The 24,289-nt window shown below is 44.8% G+C and overlaps 1 protein-coding gene across 2 annotated transcripts in view; it reads left to right on the forward strand.

The window, feature by feature from the left end:
• The window catches only part of LOC100286410 (collagen alpha-1(II) chain), a 29,508-nt gene extending 6,128 nt beyond the window's left edge, over nucleotides 1-23,380 (forward strand). The window contains exons 2-54 of one of the 2 annotated variants that reach the window (XM_014145553.2): nucleotides 622-828; nucleotides 2,599-2,618; nucleotides 2,920-2,952; nucleotides 3,850-3,882; nucleotides 3,982-4,035; nucleotides 4,633-4,734; nucleotides 5,284-5,361; nucleotides 6,131-6,175; nucleotides 6,442-6,495; nucleotides 7,145-7,198; nucleotides 7,801-7,854; nucleotides 8,109-8,162; nucleotides 8,360-8,413; nucleotides 8,549-8,593; nucleotides 8,722-8,775; nucleotides 9,226-9,270; nucleotides 9,538-9,591; nucleotides 10,001-10,099; nucleotides 10,213-10,257; nucleotides 10,397-10,495; nucleotides 10,663-10,716; nucleotides 10,839-10,946; nucleotides 11,076-11,129; nucleotides 11,436-11,534; nucleotides 11,687-11,740; nucleotides 11,844-11,942; nucleotides 12,148-12,201; nucleotides 12,389-12,442; nucleotides 12,710-12,763; nucleotides 12,884-12,937; nucleotides 13,170-13,214; nucleotides 13,371-13,469; nucleotides 13,644-13,751; nucleotides 13,856-13,909; nucleotides 14,062-14,115; nucleotides 14,258-14,311; nucleotides 14,744-14,797; nucleotides 14,905-15,012; nucleotides 15,205-15,258; nucleotides 15,376-15,429; nucleotides 15,550-15,711; nucleotides 16,325-16,432; nucleotides 17,156-17,263; nucleotides 17,776-17,829; nucleotides 17,953-18,060; nucleotides 18,180-18,233; nucleotides 18,358-18,465; nucleotides 18,607-18,660; nucleotides 20,096-20,203; nucleotides 20,301-20,589; nucleotides 20,726-20,913; nucleotides 21,214-21,450; nucleotides 21,615-23,380. In XM_014145553.2, the coding sequence (XP_014001028.1) occupies nucleotides 622-828; nucleotides 2,599-2,618; nucleotides 2,920-2,952; nucleotides 3,850-3,882; nucleotides 3,982-4,035; nucleotides 4,633-4,734; nucleotides 5,284-5,361; nucleotides 6,131-6,175; nucleotides 6,442-6,495; nucleotides 7,145-7,198; nucleotides 7,801-7,854; nucleotides 8,109-8,162; nucleotides 8,360-8,413; nucleotides 8,549-8,593; nucleotides 8,722-8,775; nucleotides 9,226-9,270; nucleotides 9,538-9,591; nucleotides 10,001-10,099; nucleotides 10,213-10,257; nucleotides 10,397-10,495; nucleotides 10,663-10,716; nucleotides 10,839-10,946; nucleotides 11,076-11,129; nucleotides 11,436-11,534; nucleotides 11,687-11,740; nucleotides 11,844-11,942; nucleotides 12,148-12,201; nucleotides 12,389-12,442; nucleotides 12,710-12,763; nucleotides 12,884-12,937; nucleotides 13,170-13,214; nucleotides 13,371-13,469; nucleotides 13,644-13,751; nucleotides 13,856-13,909; nucleotides 14,062-14,115; nucleotides 14,258-14,311; nucleotides 14,744-14,797; nucleotides 14,905-15,012; nucleotides 15,205-15,258; nucleotides 15,376-15,429; nucleotides 15,550-15,711; nucleotides 16,325-16,432; nucleotides 17,156-17,263; nucleotides 17,776-17,829; nucleotides 17,953-18,060; nucleotides 18,180-18,233; nucleotides 18,358-18,465; nucleotides 18,607-18,660; nucleotides 20,096-20,203; nucleotides 20,301-20,589; nucleotides 20,726-20,913; nucleotides 21,214-21,450; nucleotides 21,615-21,761 (4,376 nt within the window). In that variant the 3' untranslated portion in view covers nucleotides 21,762-23,380. The remainder of the gene's footprint in view (nucleotides 1-621; nucleotides 829-2,598; nucleotides 2,619-2,919; nucleotides 2,953-3,849; nucleotides 3,883-3,981; nucleotides 4,036-4,632; nucleotides 4,735-5,283; nucleotides 5,362-6,130; nucleotides 6,176-6,441; nucleotides 6,496-7,144; nucleotides 7,199-7,800; nucleotides 7,855-8,108; nucleotides 8,163-8,359; nucleotides 8,414-8,548; nucleotides 8,594-8,721; nucleotides 8,776-9,225; nucleotides 9,271-9,537; nucleotides 9,592-10,000; nucleotides 10,100-10,212; nucleotides 10,258-10,396; nucleotides 10,496-10,662; nucleotides 10,717-10,838; nucleotides 10,947-11,075; nucleotides 11,130-11,435; nucleotides 11,535-11,686; nucleotides 11,741-11,843; nucleotides 11,943-12,147; nucleotides 12,202-12,388; nucleotides 12,443-12,709; nucleotides 12,764-12,883; nucleotides 12,938-13,169; nucleotides 13,215-13,370; nucleotides 13,470-13,643; nucleotides 13,752-13,855; nucleotides 13,910-14,061; nucleotides 14,116-14,257; nucleotides 14,312-14,743; nucleotides 14,798-14,904; nucleotides 15,013-15,204; nucleotides 15,259-15,375; nucleotides 15,430-15,549; nucleotides 15,712-16,324; nucleotides 16,433-17,155; nucleotides 17,264-17,775; nucleotides 17,830-17,952; nucleotides 18,061-18,179; nucleotides 18,234-18,357; nucleotides 18,466-18,606; nucleotides 18,661-20,095; nucleotides 20,204-20,300; nucleotides 20,590-20,725; nucleotides 20,914-21,213; nucleotides 21,451-21,614) is intronic. The other variant, XM_014145554.2, reaches the window with a different exon arrangement.
• Nucleotides 23,381-24,289: the final 909 nt, after the last annotated feature.

Here is a 24,289-nt window from a genome sequence, read left to right on the forward strand (position 1 = left end):
GGTGTGTCCAAACATTTGACTGGTACTGTATATACTTTGTATGGTGTGTCTGTGTAAGTTCTTACAGTCTGTCTGACATTTGTCTCAAATATTGTTCCACCCTGTTGCTGTCTTGGTTTGACCAGGTCTCTCTGGAAAAATAGATTCTATCGCAATGAGACTAACCTGGATAAATAAAGGTTAAATAAAATAAAAAATTACATGTGAAACCTGTTGATTGTCCCAAGCTGTGGGTGTAGTCGTGAGTGTGAGTGCTGTGATGCTATGTGCTGTGCATGTGGTGTAAATGAGGCCTCATGCTAAGCTGATAACTTGTCTCTCCCCCCCCTCCTCCCACCTGCCTCCACTCACCTTCACCCGTCTCACTCTGACCCCCACCCCATCTTGCACTCAATGCTCTTCCTGCTTGCCCTCCACCCTACCCTGCCATTTACACATGCGCCCCCTCATGCTTCCTCCCCCGCACCTATACACTATGATCACTGTCTTGCCCTCTTTGACGCCCACCCATCCCTATTTATCCCTCTTTTGCCACTTCTCACATCCACCACCACCCTCCACCCCGTCTCTGCCCCCTGCATGCCCCCTGCCCTCTGTACCACCTCCTGCCGGTGGTCACAGAGGAGGCAGGCAGCTGCATCCAGGATGCCCATCGCTATAACGATAAGGATGTGTGGAAGCCGGAGCCATGTCGTATCTGTGTGTGTGACAGCGGGTCAGTGCTGTGTGATGAGATCATCTGCGAGGAGATCAGAGAGTGTGCCAACCCCATCATCCAACCTAGAGAGTGCTGCCCCATCTGCCCTGCGGACGCCAGCGCCCCCACTGGTTGTAATTTATTTATTCACACAATCATGAATAAATTACTGTGCCCTTTTATCATGCCAACACTTTTGAATGGGGAACTAAATGGTAGTTAAGATGTTCACTGGGCTTAACAGGTCCTCAGCAGCTTATGTTCATGACTTTGGTGTGCAGACATGAGTCTGGACAGGAGTCAGGACAGATTTTGTGGCTCATAAATTGGTATTAAAGGGATTTATAAGTAGCTAGGTGTTCCCTATTCAAAAGTGTGCACTTTTTCCCTGCTTGTTTTGGGTTGGAGACCTGCAACATCCTCTGGATAATCTCTCTCTATGGATGTACACTTCATGAGGAGTTTAATCCTACAGTTGTAGCATCTGGTTTCCACTTAAAACAACCACGGTCAGTCTTGAAAACAAGACACTTCTTAGTTTGCTTTAACTAGTGGCGGGTGGCTAGGAAGCTATCCTGAGCTGCCAATCACTGTGTCATTTTGTCCAAATGGAAGCTCTTTTCCCACCACATCAAATCGATCCTATTGGGTGAAATCAGACAATGATTGACAAGACATGATAGTCCCACCCACTTTGGGGTTCTGAAGTCTCATTTCCTCCATCACTAGTGTCTAAACGTGAACATTTTGACTGCTTTGCCTTCTTTATCATCACCGGTCACACTTTACTCCCATCACGTGTGGATATGATCCTGTTTCCAGTGACATACGCATGTGGGAGTCATTATTCTACTTCACTTTACCAGACTTGCGCCAACCTACATTCTTTGAAAAAAGGGTTCTTTGGCTGTCCCCATAGGATAACCCTTTTGGGTTCCAGGTAGAACCCTTTTGGGTTCCAGGTAGAACCCTCTTGTGGGAAGGGTTCTACCTGGAATCAAAAGTGTTCTACCTAGTACCAAAAATGGTTCTACAAAGGGTTCTCCTATGGGGACAGCTGAAGAACCCTTTTAGCTTCTAGAGAGCAGCTTTTTTTTCTAAGAGCGTACTCCCAGGCTCAACACACAGCAGATAACATATGCAAAGAGAAGAAAGGCAAACATATGATAATATAGAGTGCCAATGTACTATTACTATCAATATTCAAAAGATACATTATATTCACTTTGAACATAGAACAGTCATACTTGCTTTCCAAACAACACAAATAAACCAAAGCTGCTTTCACATTTCAATCATTGTTCATGTTTTATGAATGAACAATGCGTATATATTCTGAGACATGATATTTTCACGCATTTTTGAAAATTGTGTCTTCAAAAACGAAACATTTCCATGCGTCATGTTTTATTCTGTTAGATATACTAAACTTTAAACTTTTGAGGAGATCTACATTTTGGTTCTAACAATCCATCTTCAAGCTATCATAATAACCATGTATGCAATGTGCCATTTCATAGCATGATATGCTCCTCGCTAAAGCCATTTATTCAATGAACTCGGTTGTTAGCTCCAAAATATGCTATATTGACAAATATTTTTTTACACACAGAGGATTTGATCCAAACATCTGTCCCACCCCCATGCTTTGCTTGCTTTTGGCCCCATCCCCTCAACATGGAACTACAGCTAAACCTCAAACCCACTCTGGATGGGTTGGCAGGGTCTTGGAGTTTGGAGTATGGTCTTTGGTTTCCATTGGTTTCCACAGGTGTTCCTTTTAATCTGGAGTGTTCAAACTCTGGAGGTTTAGCCCCCCACACAGCTATCAGCAGTCTGAAGTTCACCCTTTTTAATGTTGTTTTCTCTCTCTTCCTCATCCACCTCATATGCAACATCAGAGGCGGTGATTGGTGCTAAGGTGAGACCATGGGAAACGATGATCTGATATGCCACCCTGAAAGCTGTCATGAACCAATAACAATAACTTGGCAAAATGCAATAATATTTTCTGTTGGACAAACAATGTGTCATTCAGACAATGCTTATCAGACTATCATCCACATGATCATCTAAACAGTGTGTAGAACCATCCACACACTCAGGCTCCAAAATACTTCAGACTTACATGATGTGAATATTATGTGTCTTTATACTGGTAAAGTCTTCATTAGGACCACAGACTTTCATTAAGACCACTGACCTTCATTTTGTCCTATTAGGGCCAGAAAGGGGAACCAGGCGAGATTGCAGATGTAAGTATGCACACTCAGATTTACTGTATAGTCAAATAATTGGGCTAGTATTCAGGGGACACGGGGGGTTTGTTATCTCATGCACTAATTTCTTCTCCGTCTTCTTCAAGCATACAGTAAATTATGAGCTGCTATATGCAAAGGCGTGCACTACAGCTCACGCTCACTCAGAAAGAGATCAGAAGACTTGTTTGTCCATCAAATCAGAGTGATATAGGGATCTTTGGTCAATGAAGGCACTGACGCTCCTTTTTAGGTACCTATGCATGCCATTGCCAAGCATTAGTCAACAAGAGGCTATGGCACGTCTACTTAGAATGATAACACTTTAACACGTATTTATAATAGCCTTACTTAAAAGTCACATACATGCAGGATAGTTATCCAAGTCAGTTTGAAGTCATTATCAGGGTTGACTCTCTGGAGTGTAACGGACTATTAATTTGGCAATTTTTGTTCTTCTTCTTTTGGGGAATCATATGATTCCAAGAGAGCCAAGGCCTCCAGATGATAAGTGATTTAGCTACCATGCTTTGAACCTGGTGGTTTGAGACAGATTTTTTTTGTTGTTGTGAAAACATGGAAGGAAGCCGACATTCCTAGGACATAATGGACCGAAACCAATCCTCTTACATCCATTTAGTAACTTTTTTATTCATTGGTATGCAAGGCTTCTTGGGAAATGAACAAACCCTGACAAGCGGAAGATGTTTTTTCAGCTAAAGTAAATTGTCAATAGACTTCCTGCTATTTCAGGAAGGTACTTTCCCAGCATCTTAGCAATTCAAATCAGTGCAACCCGAAACCTTATCAAAGACATCAGGGCTTTGAAAAGGCTACTTTCATCCCACTAAGTATTGAGAACTGAACAAGCTCTCTTTCTGTTCTGTTGTCCAGGTTGTAGGACCGAATGGACCAGCAGGCCCTATGGTAAACATATTCTCAAATATTTACTTGCTCATTTGTTTTATGAATAATGTACTCTGTTTGTCAAGCATCTTGCTCATCCTAATATGTTTGTTTGTGCAGGGCCCCTCGGGCGAGCAGGGACCACGTGGAGAAGCTGGAGCTAAGGGTGATAAGGTAAGACAGTAAATCCCAGTCACCTTTGTGCAGGTAGGTTATGCTTAGGAATCTGTCTGTGGTATGGACTGAAATAAGGGCTAACCATTCAACAGCTCCAATTGTTGCCTAGTTTATCATGTATGAGACTTTGAATTTAGATCCACGATAGTAAGATATACAGTATACGCTACCTTATTGTGGAAAATCCAATATATTCCAATTTATAAATAATACAATAAGATTGTAACGAAATAGTGGCATGCTCCGTAAAGCAGCAAATTGAAAGGTTCATTGATGCATTCCAGTTGATTGATTGGTTAATTGGTTGATTGTTTGGGTGATGGACTGATTTGTTGATTGGTTGGTTGATTGATTAATGGATTGGTTGGTTGATTGATTCATGGATTGGTTGGTTGATTGATTCATGGATTAATTGATTGATTGATTGAGAACAGAATTACATTCAGTAACATAGTCTCCTAAGGCAGACAAAACCATCAAAGCCATGCAACAATAGCGATCACTCACTTTTCCCAATAAAAGCTGATAATACTGAACATGTTTATGTATTGAACCCGTTGTTGAATGCATTTGTCCCTCTTGCCTTTTCCCTAGGGAAATGTTGGCCCCAGAGGCAGAGATGGCGAGCCTGGAACCCCCGGGAACCCCGGACCCCCTGGCCCTCCAGGACCCAACGGACCCCCAGGTCTTGGCGGGGTATGTGGTAGAAAACAGAGGAGAGGACAGGAGAATAGATAAGAGAGGATGTCACCACCACACATAATCTCTGTTTATGTCATTGTGATGCAGAGAAGCACTCCCTGTTGATGCACTAGCAGTACAGTATCGCTATATTCTCATCGTCAGATGTGTGTGTGTGTGTGTGTGTGTGTGTGTGTGTGTGTGTGTGTGTGTGTGTATTCGCACGCACACACACACGTGTGTGAAAGAGACTAAGCCATAAGCCTATTTGTTCCTCTATGTGTTAGTTAGTAGAGTAGAGAGAGAATAGAGAGAGAAGAACGGACGACACATTGGTAAGCTACTGTACCACAGTCAATATCACCAATGTAATCCCTCCTGACAACTGCTAAGTGAATGTGCCACCATATTTTTTGTTTCCTCAGAGCCCTGGTGAGGTCATATATCCTGTATAGCAGAAATACAGGCTGTGAAAGCTTTGGTGGACACCAGGGGGCAGTGTATCTACTGTAGACACAGTCAACTCACGAACAATGTCTCTTTACCTGTGTTGTGTTTCTGCAGAACTTCGCTGCTCAGATGGCCGGTGGATTCGATGAGAAAGCTGGAGGCGCACAGATGGGAGTGATGCAAGGACCTATGGTTAGAGAACAAGAGATGTTACTGTAACGTTACATGAACTTAACAGAATCCAGAGGGGTTAAAAAGACTCAAAATGAATTATTGAAACAAATAAAATCATAGTGGTAAGCTAAAGAGATAAATGGTATATGGTAAATGTAGGTCGGTAGTAGAATGCTGTGTTACAGACTTGAAGACAGTATTGACATCAGACTGCAATCTTGTGCTGGAAATGAACCACTGAATGGAACATAATGTAGTATAGATTTTTGTATGCCAGCACATCGATAGCTAATGCTGTCCTGTTGGTATGGGATATGAGGTATATTATAACGACAGTCGGTAACAAAGACATAGAAATGATCATGAAACATATTTTATTTATATTATCTATGGACTATGAACTGACGTATCTATGGACACGCCCTGCAGCATTTGGAAGCATATGACCCCTCTCCCAATTCCCAAATAAGAGTCAACCTACAGTCTGTTATGCTACCCGACGACTCATTGAAATATACTGTATTTATTTTTTTCCTTCTTTTTTCTCATACGACCAGATAACCATGGCCTAAAACCTTTCTACACCACAATTCTAACTAATTATTGCACAACATCAGAAGACCCACAGGCCATGTTATTTGAATTACAATGGGACATCTGACAATTCAAGTGTTTTTTTCCGCCTAAGACATGACTAAATAGCAATTACCCCAACAGTCTTTGAGCTATGAATTGCTATCAATATTATGCATTTCCTCTCATTATCTCTCTCCCTCTTCCTCTGTAGGGCCCTATGGGTCCCCGTGGTCCACCTGGCCCTTCTGGAGCCCCTGTAAGTATACACCACCTTCATAACTGTGGGTTGGACACCTCTCTAAGCCCTAGTAATAATCACAACAGAAGGAGAATGTGGACAGTGCTGTGGAATAGTGCTTGACCCTTTGACCTTTTGTATAGGATGGATAAACGAGATACATTTATGGTCTACCTGTATCCTAATATACTATGTTGATCCGTAATGTGGACACCCATGTGCCTATAGAAATATGCAGACTATTAGGATGTCTTTGACTTGATGTTCCTTCTAATCAATTCCAGGGCCCACAAGGTTTCCAAGGTAACCCCGGAGAGACTGGAGAGCCAGGCCCTGCTGTGAGTAGCCAAAACTATCCCAGGGTGCACCATACATCTCTGTGCTACAACGCCAATATAGAACTATATTATGTAGAGCTTGGCAGCAGCACCAGAGCATTCTAGTGTTGGCTACCTAGGGAGCCGTATTCGATTGAGGGCTATATGATTGCGTACTAACCACATGAAGTATAGAGAAATTAGTGTTTATTGTGAAAGTGTCTCATAAACCCACTCAACCCAGTTTGACCTCTAACCCCTGACCCCTAGAAGTGGTAGGAATGTCTATCCATGTGAGGATCACATGGAGCTCCGTCCCCCTCAGAGCTCAAGTGAAAATCACCAACATCATTACCCGTCATTAAAATCAAACCACTAGCAACAGGAAAATCCCCCCTTCCTCGACATGCTGTGAATGTCAGATATAAATAGACAGGAATAGACAGGGTACCTTTTTAACATGACTGCCTGCGACATAACATTTTCATTAGCGTTGGCAGTGAGAATTCAAAGACTAGGTGAAAGGCCCTGAAATCATGAAGTGAATGCGAAATTGCAATGATTTCATTTTAGTTTACTGTGGGAAGGTAGCTTCTTGCACTAGTCTGTTCTTAGTCACAGCAATTAGGCCTACACATCAATGACAACAAACTCTCTGCCCTCATGACAGGGTGCACTGGGACCCCAAGGACCCCCTGGACCTTCTGGCAAACCAGGAAGTGATGTAAGTATTGCCATCTTCAGCAACAAAACCAGAACCATGCCAGGCTTGAACCAGAACCATGCCAGGCTTGAACCAGATCCACGGCTCAGGCCTGAGCTCTGTTGTCAAAGCCATGCTCAAGTAGAGCGCGAGCTCTATCAGATGCAGAGCTCTGAACATGCTTTGTTACTTCAATTTCCTCATATGTAAATAGAGAGTATTTTCCTATAGAAAAAAAAAACTCTTGCCACCTGCCCAAACTATCATTATCTTATTGAGTTAGTCAGGCCAGACTCCAGTGCACCTCGTTCCATCATGAAGAGCGGACCTTTTTTCTTCCCCCACTGTTTAAAAAACACAAGCATGATCCTCTTCGACACAGTACCACCGAAGCAGTCCACAAAGCACTTACCTACCATTTATAACTTATAATACAATTGTTTCATTGAATGTCCCTTTAGAAAATCCTAAACTCCTAGCCATTTACATTCCCACACTGAACCCCCCACTAATTAGAATCTAAAATGTAAAACGTTAAGACATTTACTATTCAGTTGATGAACTCCTGATTTGAATCATATCTTCAATCATGATGATTAATGTCTCCCTTTCTTTATTGCTAGGGTGAGGCTGGCAAACCTGGAAAGGCTGGTGAACGTGGACCTGCAGGACCTCAGGTAAACACTGAAAGATTAGACTAAAGTAGAAAAAAAATACAGAAATCCATGTCCACAACATCAGAGCACAATGCCATGGATAACCGATCTCTAATGTACTACAGACAGGTTTTTATCATCAATTTCCTTTGTTACATCTTACTATATACGGATCAGTTCAACGTTCAATATCTTAAGATAGGAGTTCCTTTTACAGATGAATCCCACACAGAATCCTTTAGCATCCAACTTCCTCATTTATCTCTTTATTTCAGGGAGCTCGTGGATTCCCCGGAACTCCTGGTCTTCCCGGAATCAAAGGACACAGAGTGGGTGCTTCATCGTGCTTCATTTACAATCACAACTCCATCAGCAAGGATATTATGATGTTACACGTCCAGCATGATTAGCAACACAATAGATTAGCTAATTAGTGTTCATTAATCAGTCTAATGGGGCTGATGTAGGACTAATCAGTCCTGATGAAGTGGCTCACTGCTGTCTGTCCGTCCGTATGTGTGTGTAGGGTCATCCTGGTCTTGATGGAGCTAAGGGAGAGGGTGGTGCTGCCGGAGCCAAGGTAAGACTTCTGGCCTAGATCTTCTATTCATCAAATCTTTGAGTTTCTATTTCTGCGTCTATTTGTCTGTCTATCTGACGGACTGTCTGAGAAGCAGTCTGATTGGCTAACTGACTGACTGTCTCCTCTCTATAGGGTGAGGGTGGCGCTCCCGGAGAGAATGGCGCCCCTGGACCAATGGTAAGAGAACGTTACACCTGTGCATTACCTGAATATAAAGGGTGTATAAAGTAAAAAGCTTTTATTCGCCAACTGTAACTTTTCCCTGGATGTTACCAAGCTGAGTGTTCATCACTTGTCTCCTGTAGGGACCACGTGGTCTGCCCGGAGAGAGAGGCCGTCCCGGAGCTTCTGGCTCTGCTGTGAGTAACACAGACATTTACCTTTAACACTCTCTGATTAAACTATATACTCCTGAACAATACAAGCTAGTAATACACCAAAGTTAAGTATAGCCCTGAATGATATGCCATATAGTTTCGACCATTTATGTCCCCAATCCCAATCAATCCTAACCAGACCCAATCATATTCTGTACACTTGCCTACCAGACAATCCCAGCCTAAAGTTTGGGACTTTCTCTTTGGTTAATGTTGCCACCCGATAAAGACCTTCTCAATCTGGCTGTAGAGCAAAATCAATTACAGTCAAAATTATAATTATGTTAAACCTGCCTAATGGTAGTCTCGTGAAGCCGACCTTAGGCATTTTAAGACGGCATATTAAATCACAATGGTGTAAATGTGTTCATCCATAAACACCTCATAGTCCTACCATCATCATAATGTCTCCTGTGTCTGCTCTCTCCTCAGGGTGCCCGTGGTAATGATGGCTTGCCTGGCCCTGCTGGTCCTCCTGTACGTATGAGCTCCTCATATTGGTTCCTCACTGTTTCAAAGACATATAGCTTTTATTATTGTTGTACAAGATACCATAATGCAGAAATCAATAATACACTTCACTTATTACAGCACAATCACAATTGTGCATATTTTCAAATACTTTCAAATAGATTTGGACCGCTTTGTCTGTTTCTCCCAGTCCATGTTGTATTTGTGCGATAATAACAAAACCAGGAATTAGTGAGTTTGTGAACTCTGACCTTTGAACTGTGATTCCTACAGGGGCCTGTTGGACCTGCTGGAGCACCTGGTTTCCCTGGATCCCCTGGTTCCAAGGTTTGTACTATTTACAATTATAGTATGTACAATTTGGATATACTTCATTTCTTTCTGCCATGCATCATGTCAGCCATGAACCAAATCGAAGCCTATTGGAGCGATAAAGGAATTCAATTCCCACCAATCATGGCGTTCAGACACTTCATTTCACTAGACCACGGGTGATAAACTCTGACGAGATGATCAATAATGATAAGCTGCGACGAGGTGAGATTCTCAGTCACTTTACGTCAAGGACTCAGAAGAGTCACATTGAACCGTTACTGTATGTCGGTCTATCACAGGGAGACAATGAGCTCTAATCACCATACCATTTGACTTCGTCACCGAGGGCAGTTCGATAGAACAGTTACACGGAGAACCAACTGCAGTCCTAATGGTCCTCTGAATCGCTTCCATCCTACAGGGAGAAGCTGGCCCCACTGGTGCCCGTGGAGCTGAAGGCGCACAGGGACCCCGCGGAGAGGCTGGCACACCCGGATCTCCCGGTCCCGCTGGCGCCTCTGTACGTAACACCCGGGCTCTGTTTGATACAGTCCGAAGTGCATTATCTCATACTGATTATCTCTCATAATTAAATTGATGCATTGTTTTCATCTCTTCACTTTCTTCCTTTAGGGCAACCCTGGTACTGATGGTATCCCCGGAGCTAAAGGATCTGCTGTAAGTATACTCTTACACTATATGGTTTAGAAAGTACCTTCTACACTCAGCATGAAATAAACAGTGCTCCTGGTCACCATTATCGGTCTACTACTCAGTCAGTAACGCTCAGTTGTGTTCTCTCTCTCGCCCTCTGTAGGGCGCTTCTGGTATTGCTGGTGCACCTGGTTTCCCAGGACCCCGTGGCCCCCCCGGACCTCAGGGAGCAACAGGACCTCTTGGGCCCAAGGGCCAGTCGGTAGGTCCCCCATGTTCCCCCCAAAACCTGGACACCCTAATATTATGTTGATGGTGCTTATTGGTTTTACTTAGGGGGAAACCCATGTGCTGTGAGTCATGTCATTCCTATCTCAACTGTTCTGAGTGATTTCTAGAAAAATGACTTTGCCCCTGTGTTTGTTACAGGGAGACCCCGGTATTCCTGGTTTCAAAGGAGAGGCTGGACCCAAGGGAGAGCTTGTGAGTTCTGTTTTGATGGGTCATATAATATCTTAACTACACATGGATATTTTCACTTAACTGAGTTGGACTTGGAAGTATGTTTGGGATTAATCTGGCATCTTCTTGCTCACCCCCTGTAGGGCCCTGTTGGTCCCCAAGGCGGCCCTGGCCCCGCTGGCGAGGAGGGCAAAAGAGGAGCAAGAGGAGAGCCGGGTGCTGCTGGACCACTTGGACCTCCTGGCGAGAGAGTAAGGATCTGAACCATCACAGATCTCGCTGCAGTTTGTTCTGTTTTTGTTCTGTGCCATTGGGTCATATCAGTTCTTCCCACATCCTATTCCTCATCATGGAAATGTCCTCTCTGTCCTTGTTTCTAGGGAGCTCCCGGTAACCGTGGTTTCCCGGGTCAGGATGGTCTTGCTGGTGCTAAGGTGGGTCTCACAATGCTGATTTGACACTTTTACAGTTCTCAAAGCCACATCTCGTTCCTGAGAGACAGGAATGGACAGGAGTAGTTGCGAAATCACTATAACAACTAGTTCTACTAAAGGAGTCCCTAACTGTAAGAAGACGGTCATGTAGACCAATGAGTAAAAAACTAATCCAAATAAATTGTCCAATACCGGCTATGATTAATACAATTAGCTAGTCACAGTTCATAAACAATGTTGTTTAAACGTGAGTGATGAAAGCAAACCATACTAATCTCTCTCTTTCTCTCCCCTCTTCCTCCTCAGGGAGCCCCTGGTGACCGTGGTGTTCCCGGCGTGGGTGGGCCTAAGGGAGGCACTGGTGACCCCGGCCGCGCAGGAGAGCCTGGTCTTCCCGGAGCCAGAGTGAGTAGTAGTGTCTCTGGTGTCCACCACCACCACCACCACCACAACCAGCCAAAACAGTCATCGATACGAGCTGGGGCTCATCGTGGCTTTAAATCGGTGTCCATCTACATGTATAATGTTGACACTGTCATTGTGTGTGATGCTCACAGGGTCTCACTGGTCGCCCTGGAGATGCTGGTCCTCAAGGCAAAGTTGGTCCTGGTGTAAGTATGCCTCGTTAACCGTCTAGCACCGTCTAGTATTTCACTCTTACCAAACATTTTGCCATACAATTAAACCTTCTATCCTCTGTGTGTGGTACTGTAGGGTTCTGCTGGTGAGGACGGTCGCCCCGGCCCACCTGGTCCTCAGGGAGCACGTGGCCAGCCTGGTGTGATGGGATTCCCCGGACCAAAGGGAGCCAATGTAAGTGTCACAGGGGTTTCCAATAAAGTTGTGATACCCAGAGGGAAGATATTGCCAATAGATTTGCCTCCAGCTCTAGATACAGAGTATCTGACAGTGCAGACACACACAGTACAGTAAGTGTATGGAAATGTCCCCATTAAGTCCCCTTGCACTTGTCTTTTCTTCTTCCCTGTGACTGACCAGTGTGTTTTTTCTTCAACAGGGTGAGCCTGGCAAGGCAGGAGAGAAGGGTCTTGTGGGTCGTCAAGGTCTGATAGTAAGTTGATCAACTTTTCAGATGACCTTCCTGTAACCCTTGGTCTTAGCAAAGTTGAGTTCACCTCTGTGCAATTTGGGTATTTTCAGCTCCACAAAATTTCAAGGAAAGAGAACCGGATATCGATCGCCATCCCTTTGCAGCGGTGGTTCACCATGAACTGATAAATGTTTCTCTCTCTGAACAGGGTCTGTCTGGTAAAGATGGTGAGACTGGCGCTGCTGGACCTAACGGCCCTGCTGTAAGTGTTCAACCTCTGACAGACGTCGTAAAAGACAATATACAGCAGACAGTTCTTAAGGAGTGAAACTGCACCCCATAGTAATAGAATCTCTTTCTGTGATGCACCTATAACAGAATACGTGGAGCCATGGTATTTGCAAAAGCTAGCGTCTCCCTTTGAGCACTTGAGGATGCAATGGCATTCCCAAACTTCCACACAGCTCCACAGAGTGCTGTTGCTGTGTTGATCACCTGTGTTGATTACCTGTGTTTGCTCTCATCTTAGGGACCTGCTGGAGAGAGAGGAGAGCAGGGAGCTGCTGGGCCATCTGGCTTCCAGGTGAGTTCACCTTACTTTTCTGGAATGGCTGGAACAGGAAGGATTCTATTCCGAACAACTTGATGTCCATTTTTGATGATGTCATAGGAAGTCACTGATTGTCCTGTTGTTGTTGTGCAGGGTCTGCCTGGACCTGCTGGCCCCCCGGGAGAGGGAGGCAAGCCTGGTGATGCGGTGAGTGTCCACTGTCACAGCAACACACCAGGTCGCCTGTCCAGGTCCCTTATTGATTGAACACATTAGGAACATCTAACCCTGCTACTCACATCACATTTGTCATCACACACCTCAGGCCTTTATCCTGATCATGTAATTCTAGCAAACACAAGAACTTGCTGTATTCTCAAGGTATAATTTATCTACTGTAAAAGTACGCAGCTATAATGTCTCTCTCCTCTCTCTGTAGGGTGTTCCTGGAGAGGCTGGTGCTGCTGGCGTTACGGGACCCAGAGTGAGTTTTCATTTCTACAATAAGTCTGATTTAGATGATTTTCTCACTTACTTTCATAATCATGTAGTTAGCCACCACCATCTACTTGTCAAACCTTTATGTCTGTAGTCCTTCCTGTTTCTGCCTCTCACTTCCTGTCTCTCTGTTCCCTGATAGGGCGAGCGTGGTTTCCCTGGTGAGAGGGGCGGTGCAGGAACTCAGGGTCTGCAGGGACCTCGTGGACTTCCTGGAACTCCCGGAACCGATGGACCCAAGGTTAGGAGCCCCTCCCCTCAGCCAACCTCGTCTTCAATAAGAGTTTCCGTTGCTATTGGATACGGAGTCCTGAGCTCCTATAGTCTGGCAATCACAGTGCCACTACTGAAGAGAGAAACATCAGAAACAGTGTGATCGGCCATCTTCTAACTCCACGTTCCTCCTCTCTGACAGGGAGCCATTGGGCCAACTGGTGGTGCTGGATCTCAGGGACCCCCCGGCCTGCAGGGTATGCCAGGAGAGAGAGGAGCTGGTGGTATCCTCGGAGCCAAAGGTGACAGAGTGAGTAACAACTGTCAAAAATATTGAATCACTGTTGGAGAAAATTCGACGGCGGATTGCAAGGTTATATCATGATACATGTCATGGTTTTCTGTGTTTTGCAGGGTGACAACGGCGAGAAAGGACCTGAGGGCGCTCCTGGAAAGGACGGTTCTAGAGTGAGTACCGCCGAAGCAGAGAAAATAGACACACTCTTCTGTGGCAACTCTGAACCAAAGGCCCGATGGAAATACAATGATCCAATGACCAAGTGAGGTTGATAATAACTCCATCTCTCTCCTTTCCATCTTTCTTCTCTCCTCCCACTCAGGGTTTGTCTGGTCCCATTGGTCCTCCTGGCCCAGCTGGTCCCAACGGCGTGAAGGTAAGAATTACCATACTGATCAAACACACCTGTTATTATGTGTACGGTCTAATATTCATTTGACAGATGGTTGTAAGGTAGTAGTGCTGGTAAACGTGTGTACTGTATGGGTTTCTCACTCTTCTCTCTCCTTCCTTCTCAGGGTGAGGGTGGACCTTCTGGCCCAACTGGTGCTGCTGGTGCCCGTGGTGCTCCTGTAAGTTGGGTCTCTCCACCTCCAGTGTCATATCGTCCGTTTTTAGATTTGTATTGAATCAGCCACGTTGTCGACATGCTGAGGTTTGAAATGTACAACGTGCAAACTCACTCCCCTCCAATACAGAGAGCAGGAAGAAACTAGAGAGGAAGCAGACCCTGTCATGAGCTCTACATATCAAAGGATAAGATCACTTACTCAAAGTCACCAGATATTTTGATGTCAACATATTGTTCATTTTGATTCCAAGACCACTCACTTCCCAAGTTGCCCGGCAACAGTTATAAATAATAAAGGAAATTACCAGTAAACTAAATCCCACTAAAGGTTTGATCTCTGATGAGTACAGCCTCCTCCACATCCACCTGCAGCATGACGGACAGGGCCACATACATCTGCACCTGTTTTGAGTCCATCTCTCTCTTCCTGTAGGGTGACCGTGGTGAGGGTGGTCCTCCTGGGCCTGCTGGCTTCGCTGGGCCTCCTGTGAGTAGAACCACAGCAATCACATAAGTTTCAATGAAAACATTCCTATCATCCATATAAAATGTTGGATCTTTATTGACCTGTATCTTCCATCCACCAAACTCCAGGGTGCAGATGGTCAGCCTGGAGCCAAGGGAGAGTTTGGCGAGGCTGGACAGAAGGGAGATGGTGGTGCCCCTGGACCTCAGGGACCCTCTGGGGCCCCTGGACCTGTGGTAGGTACCCATCGAAATGCACTTTGAGATACCAAAAACCTGTATGTCCCTGAGAGAGATGTCTTATGACCTAAGACATTACCATTCGGAGAAAAAGAAATGGAGAGTATTTGAGAATACAATTGATGCACTTCTTATTTCATTGTTCTTGTTTCTTTGTCTAATTGTGTTTATTGTTGCTTTTTGTTCCAGGGTCCCACTGGTGTTTCTGGATCTAAAGGAACCCGTGGTGCCCAGGGTGGCGCTGTAAGTCAACAGTTCCAATGATAAGAGATTATTACCCAATAGTAAGTGAAAATATCACATGCTATGTTCTGTAATGGCTCTCACTGAAATATGGTCTTGTCGCTTTCTTGTTGGTAGGGTGCTACTGGTTTCCCTGGTGCTGCTGGAAGAGTTGGATCTCCCGGTCCCAACGTGAGTATCACATCCTCACAAGTATTCCATAGACAACAGAAAGTCACCTTTTCATTCAGATGACCTGTGTATATGTGTGTGATTGAAAAAAATGCTGCATCTCTCTGTTCCCTCTCTCAGGGTAACCCTGGTGCTGCTGGCCCCGCTGGTCCTGCTGGTAAAGACGGTCCTAAGGGAGTTCGCGGTGACGCTGGCACCCCAGGAAGACAGGGAGACGCCGGGCTGCGTGGAGTTGCTGGAGCCCCTGGCGAGAAGGGAGATGCTGGAGAAGATGGTCCCCCTGTGAGTCTTCCTCATCCACTCAATCTCATGGAGATAATGCCACCCAGCTCTTAAAGTAACTGTCCAGTGTTTCCAGATTTCTATGAAATCGGACCTTTAATTAGTTACAATGAGTGGAATACTTTCCTTCCAAACACTTTTTATTAAGTATGTTAAAAAGCAGCTTTTCTTGGAATGGTGTGGGCGTATACCGGTCATAAAAAAATATTCATGCGAGTAGACCACTGATTGGCCAGCTCAGCCAATGAGCCATTCTCTACGAGGAAATAGCAAGCATTTTTTAAATGGTCTGTTTACGATACAAGTTTGAGGTGGGGTTTTGGAAGTGTCTTTTCTCCAATTTATGCTTTGGCCACAAATACGAGTCAGCAACATTATTTGGGTATGAGTTAACCGAATAGAAACTTTTAAAAGTGCGATTTTCACTGAACAGTTACTTTAAGCTTTATGGACGTACCTGGTAGGCCTAGTAACACCAACTCAGCCACCTTGATAGTCTATCACTTCATTTAAAATGTGCCTGATTTTCTGGAACTGGAGTTATGAACTCGATGAGCTGGAGCTGTAAAGTCAATGTAGTAAACTTTGACCTAATTGTCTCCTCCATTTCTAGGGTCCAGATGGTCCTTCAGGTCCCCATGGTCTGGCTGGGTCTCGTGGTATTGTTGGTCTGCCTGGGCAGCGTGGAGAGAGGGGCTTCCCAGGCCTTCCTGGACCTTCTGTGAGTATCTCACCCCTGATAGTGACACACTTGGATTAGGCTATGATTAGTGAGAAGAAAAAAAATTGTCACTGTATTTTCTGAATCATGAAGAGAGCTGAACTTTGAAAGCCAGGTCAGTGTTATAGAACCATTGCCCTTACTGGTCCAGTTGTAAGTTAAGGTCTCTTTATAAGATGAAATACCTAGCTATATTGATAGAAAATATGAATGACAATTGGCCTAAGAACCTTTTAAGTCCAGGCTCATATAACCCCCACTACTCATGCACCATTGAGCGGTAACTAAACAACATATTTACCCTAATATCATATATGGGACGCCTGGAGTGATTGCCTGTGTAATATCACGGAGTCCTGATATCCACATACATTCAATAATGACAGATCTATACCCAGACTTCTTTCTCCTTAAAACGCTCACAAAGAAGTCGATCACTCAGTGACCAATTGGCTGTAACTGAGATGCATTCAGAACTAAGTGTCCATCATACTACTTCACATTGGGGTTTTGATGCTTTTCTTACCACCTAGGGGCTTTTAGACAGTTGCTGGTGTCCTGCTTACCATGCGGATCAATAATGAAGTCCATGAGTCCATTGACTAGTCAGTCACATGTTACATCGTTGCAGTTATAGACATTAGATATATAATTGGACTGTGGTGACATCTGACACTTAACTCCTTGATGGTGAGTCTGATGTCCACGTTCTGTGTGTCCCAGGGAGAGCCCGGTAAGCAGGGAGCTTCTGGTGCTGGTGGTGACCGTGGACCCCCTGGCCCTGTGGGACCCCCTGGACTTTCTGGACCTGCAGGAGAGCCCGGAAGAGAGGTCAGAACTAAACCACAACAGCAAAGGCCACCACAACAACAACAACAAATATAGGCCACTGAGGCTGCACACAGCAATTACAGAGGTATAGGCCATAGCTGCACAATAGTGCCACCTGCTGGCCAATATAATTACACCTCTGGATTGAGCCACTGCAAGAACCATAGCAACGACAGCAGCAGCATAAACAAGAACAACATTAACATAAATATCAATAATCACCACAACAACAGCAACCTCCAAAAACAAGAACTTCCCTCCCCCACACAGTCACAATAACCACAAAGCAGAATTGTAAACAATGACCACAGCACTAACAACAACAACCACAACCAACAACGACACCAGCAACAGAAGACATGAGCACAACTACCATAGCCAATCACAACCATCTGCATTTCTACAGCACCATTAACCCATGGATCCCAAACATTGTGTTGCTTTGGCAACTTCTTCATGACTGGAAACAATACATTTCAATGAATGATTAAATCTCTGTCTCTACCTTACAGGGCAACGCTGGATCTGATGGACCCCCTGGTAGAGATGGATCCACTGGAGTCAAGGTGAGACACCTGCATTATACACCAATCAAACCAATCAGTCCAAACCAATCAATCCAATTGATGGATAAGATATCATATGCGCTTTGATGGCCTTATATCCTATGATCTTCTCTCCACCTGTAGGGTGAGCGTGGTAACACTGGCCCTGCTGGTGCTCCTGGTGCCCCAGGCGCTCCCGGTGCCCCCGGCCCTGTCGGCCCCCTGGGCAAGCAGGGAGACAGAGGAGAGGGAGTGAGTACTCATACAAAACTAGACGCAATATGAATGAGATACATGTTGGTGTTATGTAATTCATACTAGTTTGGTTGTTGTTAGCCTGTCTAATGGAAGAACCTCACTCTTGTTTTTAGGGTGCTCAAGGACCTGCCGGACCCGCTGGACCAGCTGGCGCTAGAGGAATGGCTGTGAGTTTCAACATCCCTCATTTTGAAACACACACACCAACTATACAATTTTAGTAGCTGCACCTGCATTGGCACACCATTTTTTTTGCTGAGTTGATTGACACTCTCTGCCTCTCTAAATCAGGGACCCCAAGGACCCCGTGGAGACAAGGGAGAGGCTGGCGAGACAGGAGAGAGGGGACAGAAGGGACACCGTGGCTTCACTGGTCTGCAGGGTCTTCCCGGACCACCCGTAAGTCACCCAAGTCCTCTGGCCACACTGGACCTCTAGCCATTATACTTCTCCATCTTTATGGAACTGTATTCATGACACTTCTGCACGTGGAATAAGTTCTGTTCCCTGACTTCCAGTCGTCTTTGTCTAAACTAACAGGGCTCCGCTGGAGACCAGGGAGCTGCTGGACCTGCTGGACCTAGTGGTGCTAAAGTGAGTCCAGACGAGAGAGGACAGAACACTTCTCTAATCCCTCCAGACTTATGATAAGACAAATGAATTACCCCTATACAGTAGTTATCCCTTGATATGATAATGAGGGTCAAAGGCTAGTTTTTTTTTTTATAATCCCCCAACACCGTGATAAGATAGAGGATGAGAATGGCCACTGTGTTTTAATTAGTCTGTCCTATGATAACAGGGAAGGCTAATGCTTTTGTGATGACCACATGTTGTGGTAGAGAGGAAGACAAGACAGGAGAGGCTACTACTTAAAACCTGTTCCCATAAAGATTAATTACATGATAAAGAAGAGGAAAGAGATGTGAATAATTATCACCCATAGAGAGATACACTATATATACAAAGGTATGTGGACACCCCTTCAAATTAGTGGATTTGGCTATTTCAGCCACACCCGTTGATGACAGTTGTATAAAATTGAGCGCACAGTCATCCAATCTCCATAGACAAACATTGCCATTAGAATGGCCTTACTGAAGAGCTCAGGGATTTTCAACGTGGCACCGTTATAGGATGCCACCTTTCCAACAAGTCAGTTCATTAAATGTCTGCCCTGCTAGAGTTGCCCCGGTCAACTGTAAGTGCTGTTATTGTGAAGTGGAAAAGTCTAGGAGCAACAACGGCAAAGCGGTAGGCCACACAAGCTCACAGAACAGGACCGCCGAGTGCTGAAGCGCGTAGCACATAATAATCGTCTGTTTCTCGGTTACAACACTCCCTACCGAGTTCCAAACTGCCTCTGGAAGCAACGTCAGCACAATAACTGTTTGTCGAGAGCTTCATGAAATGGGTTTCCATGGCCGAGCAGCCTTTCCCGTTTCAGGAATGTCAATGCCCCCGTGCACAAAGCGAGGTCCATACAGAAATGGTTAGTCAAGATCGGTGTGGAAGAACTTGACTGGCCTGCACAGAGCCCTGACCTCAACTCCATCTAACACCTTTGGGATGAATTGAAACGGAAACTGCGAACCAGGCCTAAGTGATAAACATCAGTGCCCCTCCTCACTGAGGCTCTTGTGGCTAAATGGAAGCAAATCCCCACAGCAATTTTCTAACATTTAGAGGAAAGTCTTCCCAGAAGAGTGGAGGCTGTTATTGCAGCAAAGGGCGGACCAACTCCATATTAATGCCCATGATTTTGGAATGAGATGTTCAACGAGCAGGTGTCCACATACTTTTGGTCATGTAGTGTAGCTGCTAGGTTTGTAATGTCCGATAAGCAGGTTGTTTTTGAATTAAAGAGTGTACACTGTAGGACAATTGAACATGAACAATGTTACATCCGGTAAAAGTTTCAAACTTACTGTGAATCCAGCCACTCTACAAAGAGACTCCCATTCATACGTGCTATGATAACATCAATGTCTATGAGCTGTGACTGACCCCACTCTATCTATCTCCTCAGGGACCCCCTGGCCCAGTCGGTCCCGCTGGTAAGGATGGATCTAACGGTACCCCTGGACCCCTCGGACCCTCTGGGCCTCGTGGTCGTTCTGGAGAGACTGGTCCTGCTGTGAGTAACGCTTGGCAACCTTTATAACATATAGCAGCAAATATGTTAGTCTTCATGTTGTCCCACCATGTAACAATCGTCTCCTCTTCTCCTTCAGGGTCCTCCTGGTAACCCCGGACCCCCTGGTCCTCCTGGTCCTCCCGGCCCTGGCATCGACATGTCTGCCTTCGCTGGCCTGTCTCAGCCTGAGAAGTCTCCGGATCCCTTGAGGTACATGAGGGCTGATGAGGCATCCAGCTCCCTGAGGCAGCATGACGTGGAGGTGGACTCCACACTCAAGTCCCTCAACTACCAGATCGAGAACCTGCGCAGCCCCGACGGTAGCCAGAAGAACCCCGCCCGCACCTGCAGAGACATCAAACTGTCCCACCCCGAGTGGAAGAGTGGTGAGTGGCGGAATGGTTTGAGGAGAGGGAGAAGAGAGAGGGAATGGAAAGGAAAGAACACAGATGTGTAGAACATGATCAGTCCAAACCATGCTAAGGTTTGAACCATTTGTCCTCTCCCCTTCCTGTTCACCAGGTGACTACTGGGTGGATCCTAACATTGGCAGCACAGCTGACGCCATCAAGGTCTTCTGCAACATGGAGACTGGCGAGACCTGTGTGTACCCCAGCATAGCCAATGTACCGCACAAGAACTGGTGGACAAGCAAGAGCAAGGACCGCAAACACGTCTGGTTCGGAGAGACCATGAACGGAGGATTCCACGTGAGTCTCTACATGAATAATCATTTCACTGGCACATTTGAGTGAAATATGGCTACTGCTTTAGTAGGATAACTTCATTTCAAGGGTTACCCTGATCATCAAGTAAAGCGCTTCCTCTCAGTGTTTCCTTTTATGAATTACAGACTGAACATATATTTCGGCCTTGCAGATAAGTTATAGACATCACATAAAATCCTACCATCCATAAACCTGTCTGTGACCTCCATGTGTGTTGCTGCCACCTTCCTTACCCCGTGTCTCATTTAACCCTACGCTCTTCCTCTCTGGCTCCCTCTACAGTTCAGCTACGCTGAGGACGGTACCAACGCCGCCAGTATCCAGCTGACCTTCTTGAGGCTGCTGTCCACGGAAGCATCTCAGAACCTCACCTACCACTGCAAGGACAGCGTGGCTTACATGGACGCGTCCACTGGCAACCTGAAGAAGGCTCTGCTGCTCCAGGGCTCCAACGACGTGGAGATCAGAGCTGAGGGCAACAGCCGCTTCACTTACAGCGTGGTGGAGGACGGCTGCAAGGTGAGGGGAATAGGCACTGTCAAGTAGGGACAGGGAAAAGATGGACATAGTAAAGTATGACCTATTGGGGAAGGCACAGTCCAGTTACACAGTGAAATAAAATCTGTCATTGTAGCCTATCGGAATGTACACTGTTTCAACACATATCCGTTGTCGTCCCACAGAAACACACAGGCCAGTGGGGCAAGACTGTCTTCGAGTACAAAACACAGAAGACCTCCCGTCTGCCCATCGTGGACATTGCTCCCATGGACATCGGAGGAGCGGACCAGGAGTTCGGTGTGGACGTGGGCGCAGTCTGCTTCTTGTAAAGTGGAATAAACAAGACGACAAAGAAACTAAAACATGAAAGAAATAACTATGAAACAATACACACTCCAAAAAAAAAGACCGGAACTAAAAAAATAAATAATTGATACTTTCTCTTACAAAGAAGTGCTCTCCAAGTTGTACTCCCTGGATGTTAGCACTGAAGGACACCAGCAATATCCGTATGTAATTACACCATTCCCCAGTCATGTTTCCTGTGGCCCACAGTTGGCGGGAATGAGTTTGAGCCAGAAGGAAAAGGGACCAAGCCAAGGGACGAGTGATGGAGAAACAGAAACATGACTCGATGTCACTTATTTATTGATGAGGTACAGTGGGACTGGGGGGGGCTTCACCATAAGAACCGCAAACTCCTCCCACTACAGAACACCTAGAACCTCCCACACCACCTCCCTCTCCGACCTAGCTACAAATACGCCATTTTGAATCAATGTAGACCAAAAAAATATTTTCAGTAATTATAAGGTGCTCAAAATGGTTTTTTTTACCATCAAGACCAGGAGCTAAACTTTAACTGTGTATTAAAAATACTTGGTTCTATTGTTGTAAAAGTCTGTGTTTATAAACAACCAGATGCTTTTCTATATATTTCCACATTATGTGTGTACATGTGTCTATATGCACACCAACACTTTTTGGAAAGTGAGGTTACATTTGGGATATGTTTTTCATTGTCCTTTACCCCTTGATTGCCCATTAGAGGAAAATGTCTTACTCAGTTGACAAACAACCCCCCAAAAAATCTAATCAAATTTGGGAAATTAAATCAGTTTTGTTTTGTTGTAGTCATCCTGATTGTTTAAAGCTACCTCACGCTGAAAAACAAAGTGAAAACGTTGACCTTAAAAATTTTTGCTTTCGGGTGGAACTGGTGCTGAACAGCCATCTTTGCTTTGGGTTGCTGTCTTCAGAAGGTGCTATGAGTTCTAGAATTCAGTCTCTGCCATTGTTCCTCCAAACCCCCACTAGCCTCACACCACACACACACACACCACCTTGGACGACAGGTGCAGCCAATCAAGGCAGGGAACCAAGTGGCTCTGGATATTCTCCTATGGAGTCTACGCCCCACAAATAGAATCACGGGAGTCCAAGGAGAGCTACCCAAAACAACCAGGGTGGCTTGTCTCTGTGTGTGTGAGGGTGTGTCATTTCTTTTGTTGTTATTAATTTTATTATGATCATGATCATTTTTTGTTTGTTTTTATTTTGTTACACTTTTAATTGATGTAAATTGGAAATAAAAAAGGAAAAACCAAGTAACAATGTAGTTGATTTTTAATTGCGTTTCTTTTGAGTAAGTACGGAAATGGCATGGGAGTTGAATGGCTTTTTTTTGTTAACTGAACACAAGGTCTGTATACTTTAAGGTTTTTGTTGTAGTTGTATTTCTTGGGAGTTCAGTTAACTTTTTTTTATGTTTGTGAGTGCATGGTATGTGTGTGAGTATGCGAGACTGTGTGTGAGTGTGTGTTTTAGCTATGAGAAAATCTCATTACACAGGAATGAAAGTACAGTCTGTAATCATTCACCGGTTTCAGGGTTGGCTTCTGTTTGTTTGAATTAATAAGCATAAATAAAGAAAATGTGCTGAATGGAATTGTGAAGTATTTTGTTTATTAACAGTAATGTCTTATTGATGCATCAACACGTTCACATAGGTGTTTGCCGTTGTGTGCTTTCTCCACAAAACCTTTCCATATCTTTCTGCTGAGAAATACAAATTAGACTGAAGACTAAACAGTGACATATTCTTATTTAATGGGAAATGATTCTTATTACAAACCTACATTGAAAATCACAAGTATCATCTATGTTGACCTAACATCTTTTCGATTTAAAGCAAAGCTATACCATTCATTTCAGATTGTTTTTTTCTTAAGATTGAAAACATTATTGCCAAGATAAACATAGATTAAGAGAATATACAGTAGACTTAATTACCTTAGACAGGGATCCTCAAATAGATTCAGCCGCGGGATGATTTTTTCTTGAGCGAAGTCAGGAGGCCAGAACATTATTATAAATCATTTATAGACTGCAAATTGACCGCAAGAACCCCAAACAGATGCAGTATGACAAGAACGGAATAATTTCAAACCTTGATTCCATTTGTATTCGATCATATACACTCACCGGATAGTTTATTAGGTACACCACCCCATTCACAAAAATGGATCGCTCCTACAGACAGTAAGTCATGTTGCTTGCTATATAAAAGCAGGCAGACAGGCATCGGGGCATTCAGCTACTGTTCGATTTAATGTTAAAATGGGCAAAACGAGTGACCTAAGGTGCATCGGAACCAGTATCTCAGAAGTGGCCACCCTCATGGGCTTTTCACGTATGACAGTGTCGAGGGTTTACAGAGAATGGTGCGACAAACAAAAAACATCCAGTCAGCGGCAGTCCAGTTGGTGAAAACAGCTTATTGAGGCGAGGTCGAAGGAGAATGGCAGGAATCGCACAAGCTAACAGGCGGGCCACACAGAAAAATAACGGCGCAGTA

The sequence above is a fragment of the Salmo salar genome, chromosome ssa15, assembly GCF_905237065.1.
Source record: "Salmo salar chromosome ssa15, Ssal_v3.1, whole genome shotgun sequence".
NCBI lineage: Eukaryota > Metazoa > Chordata > Actinopteri > Salmoniformes > Salmonidae > Salmo > Salmo salar.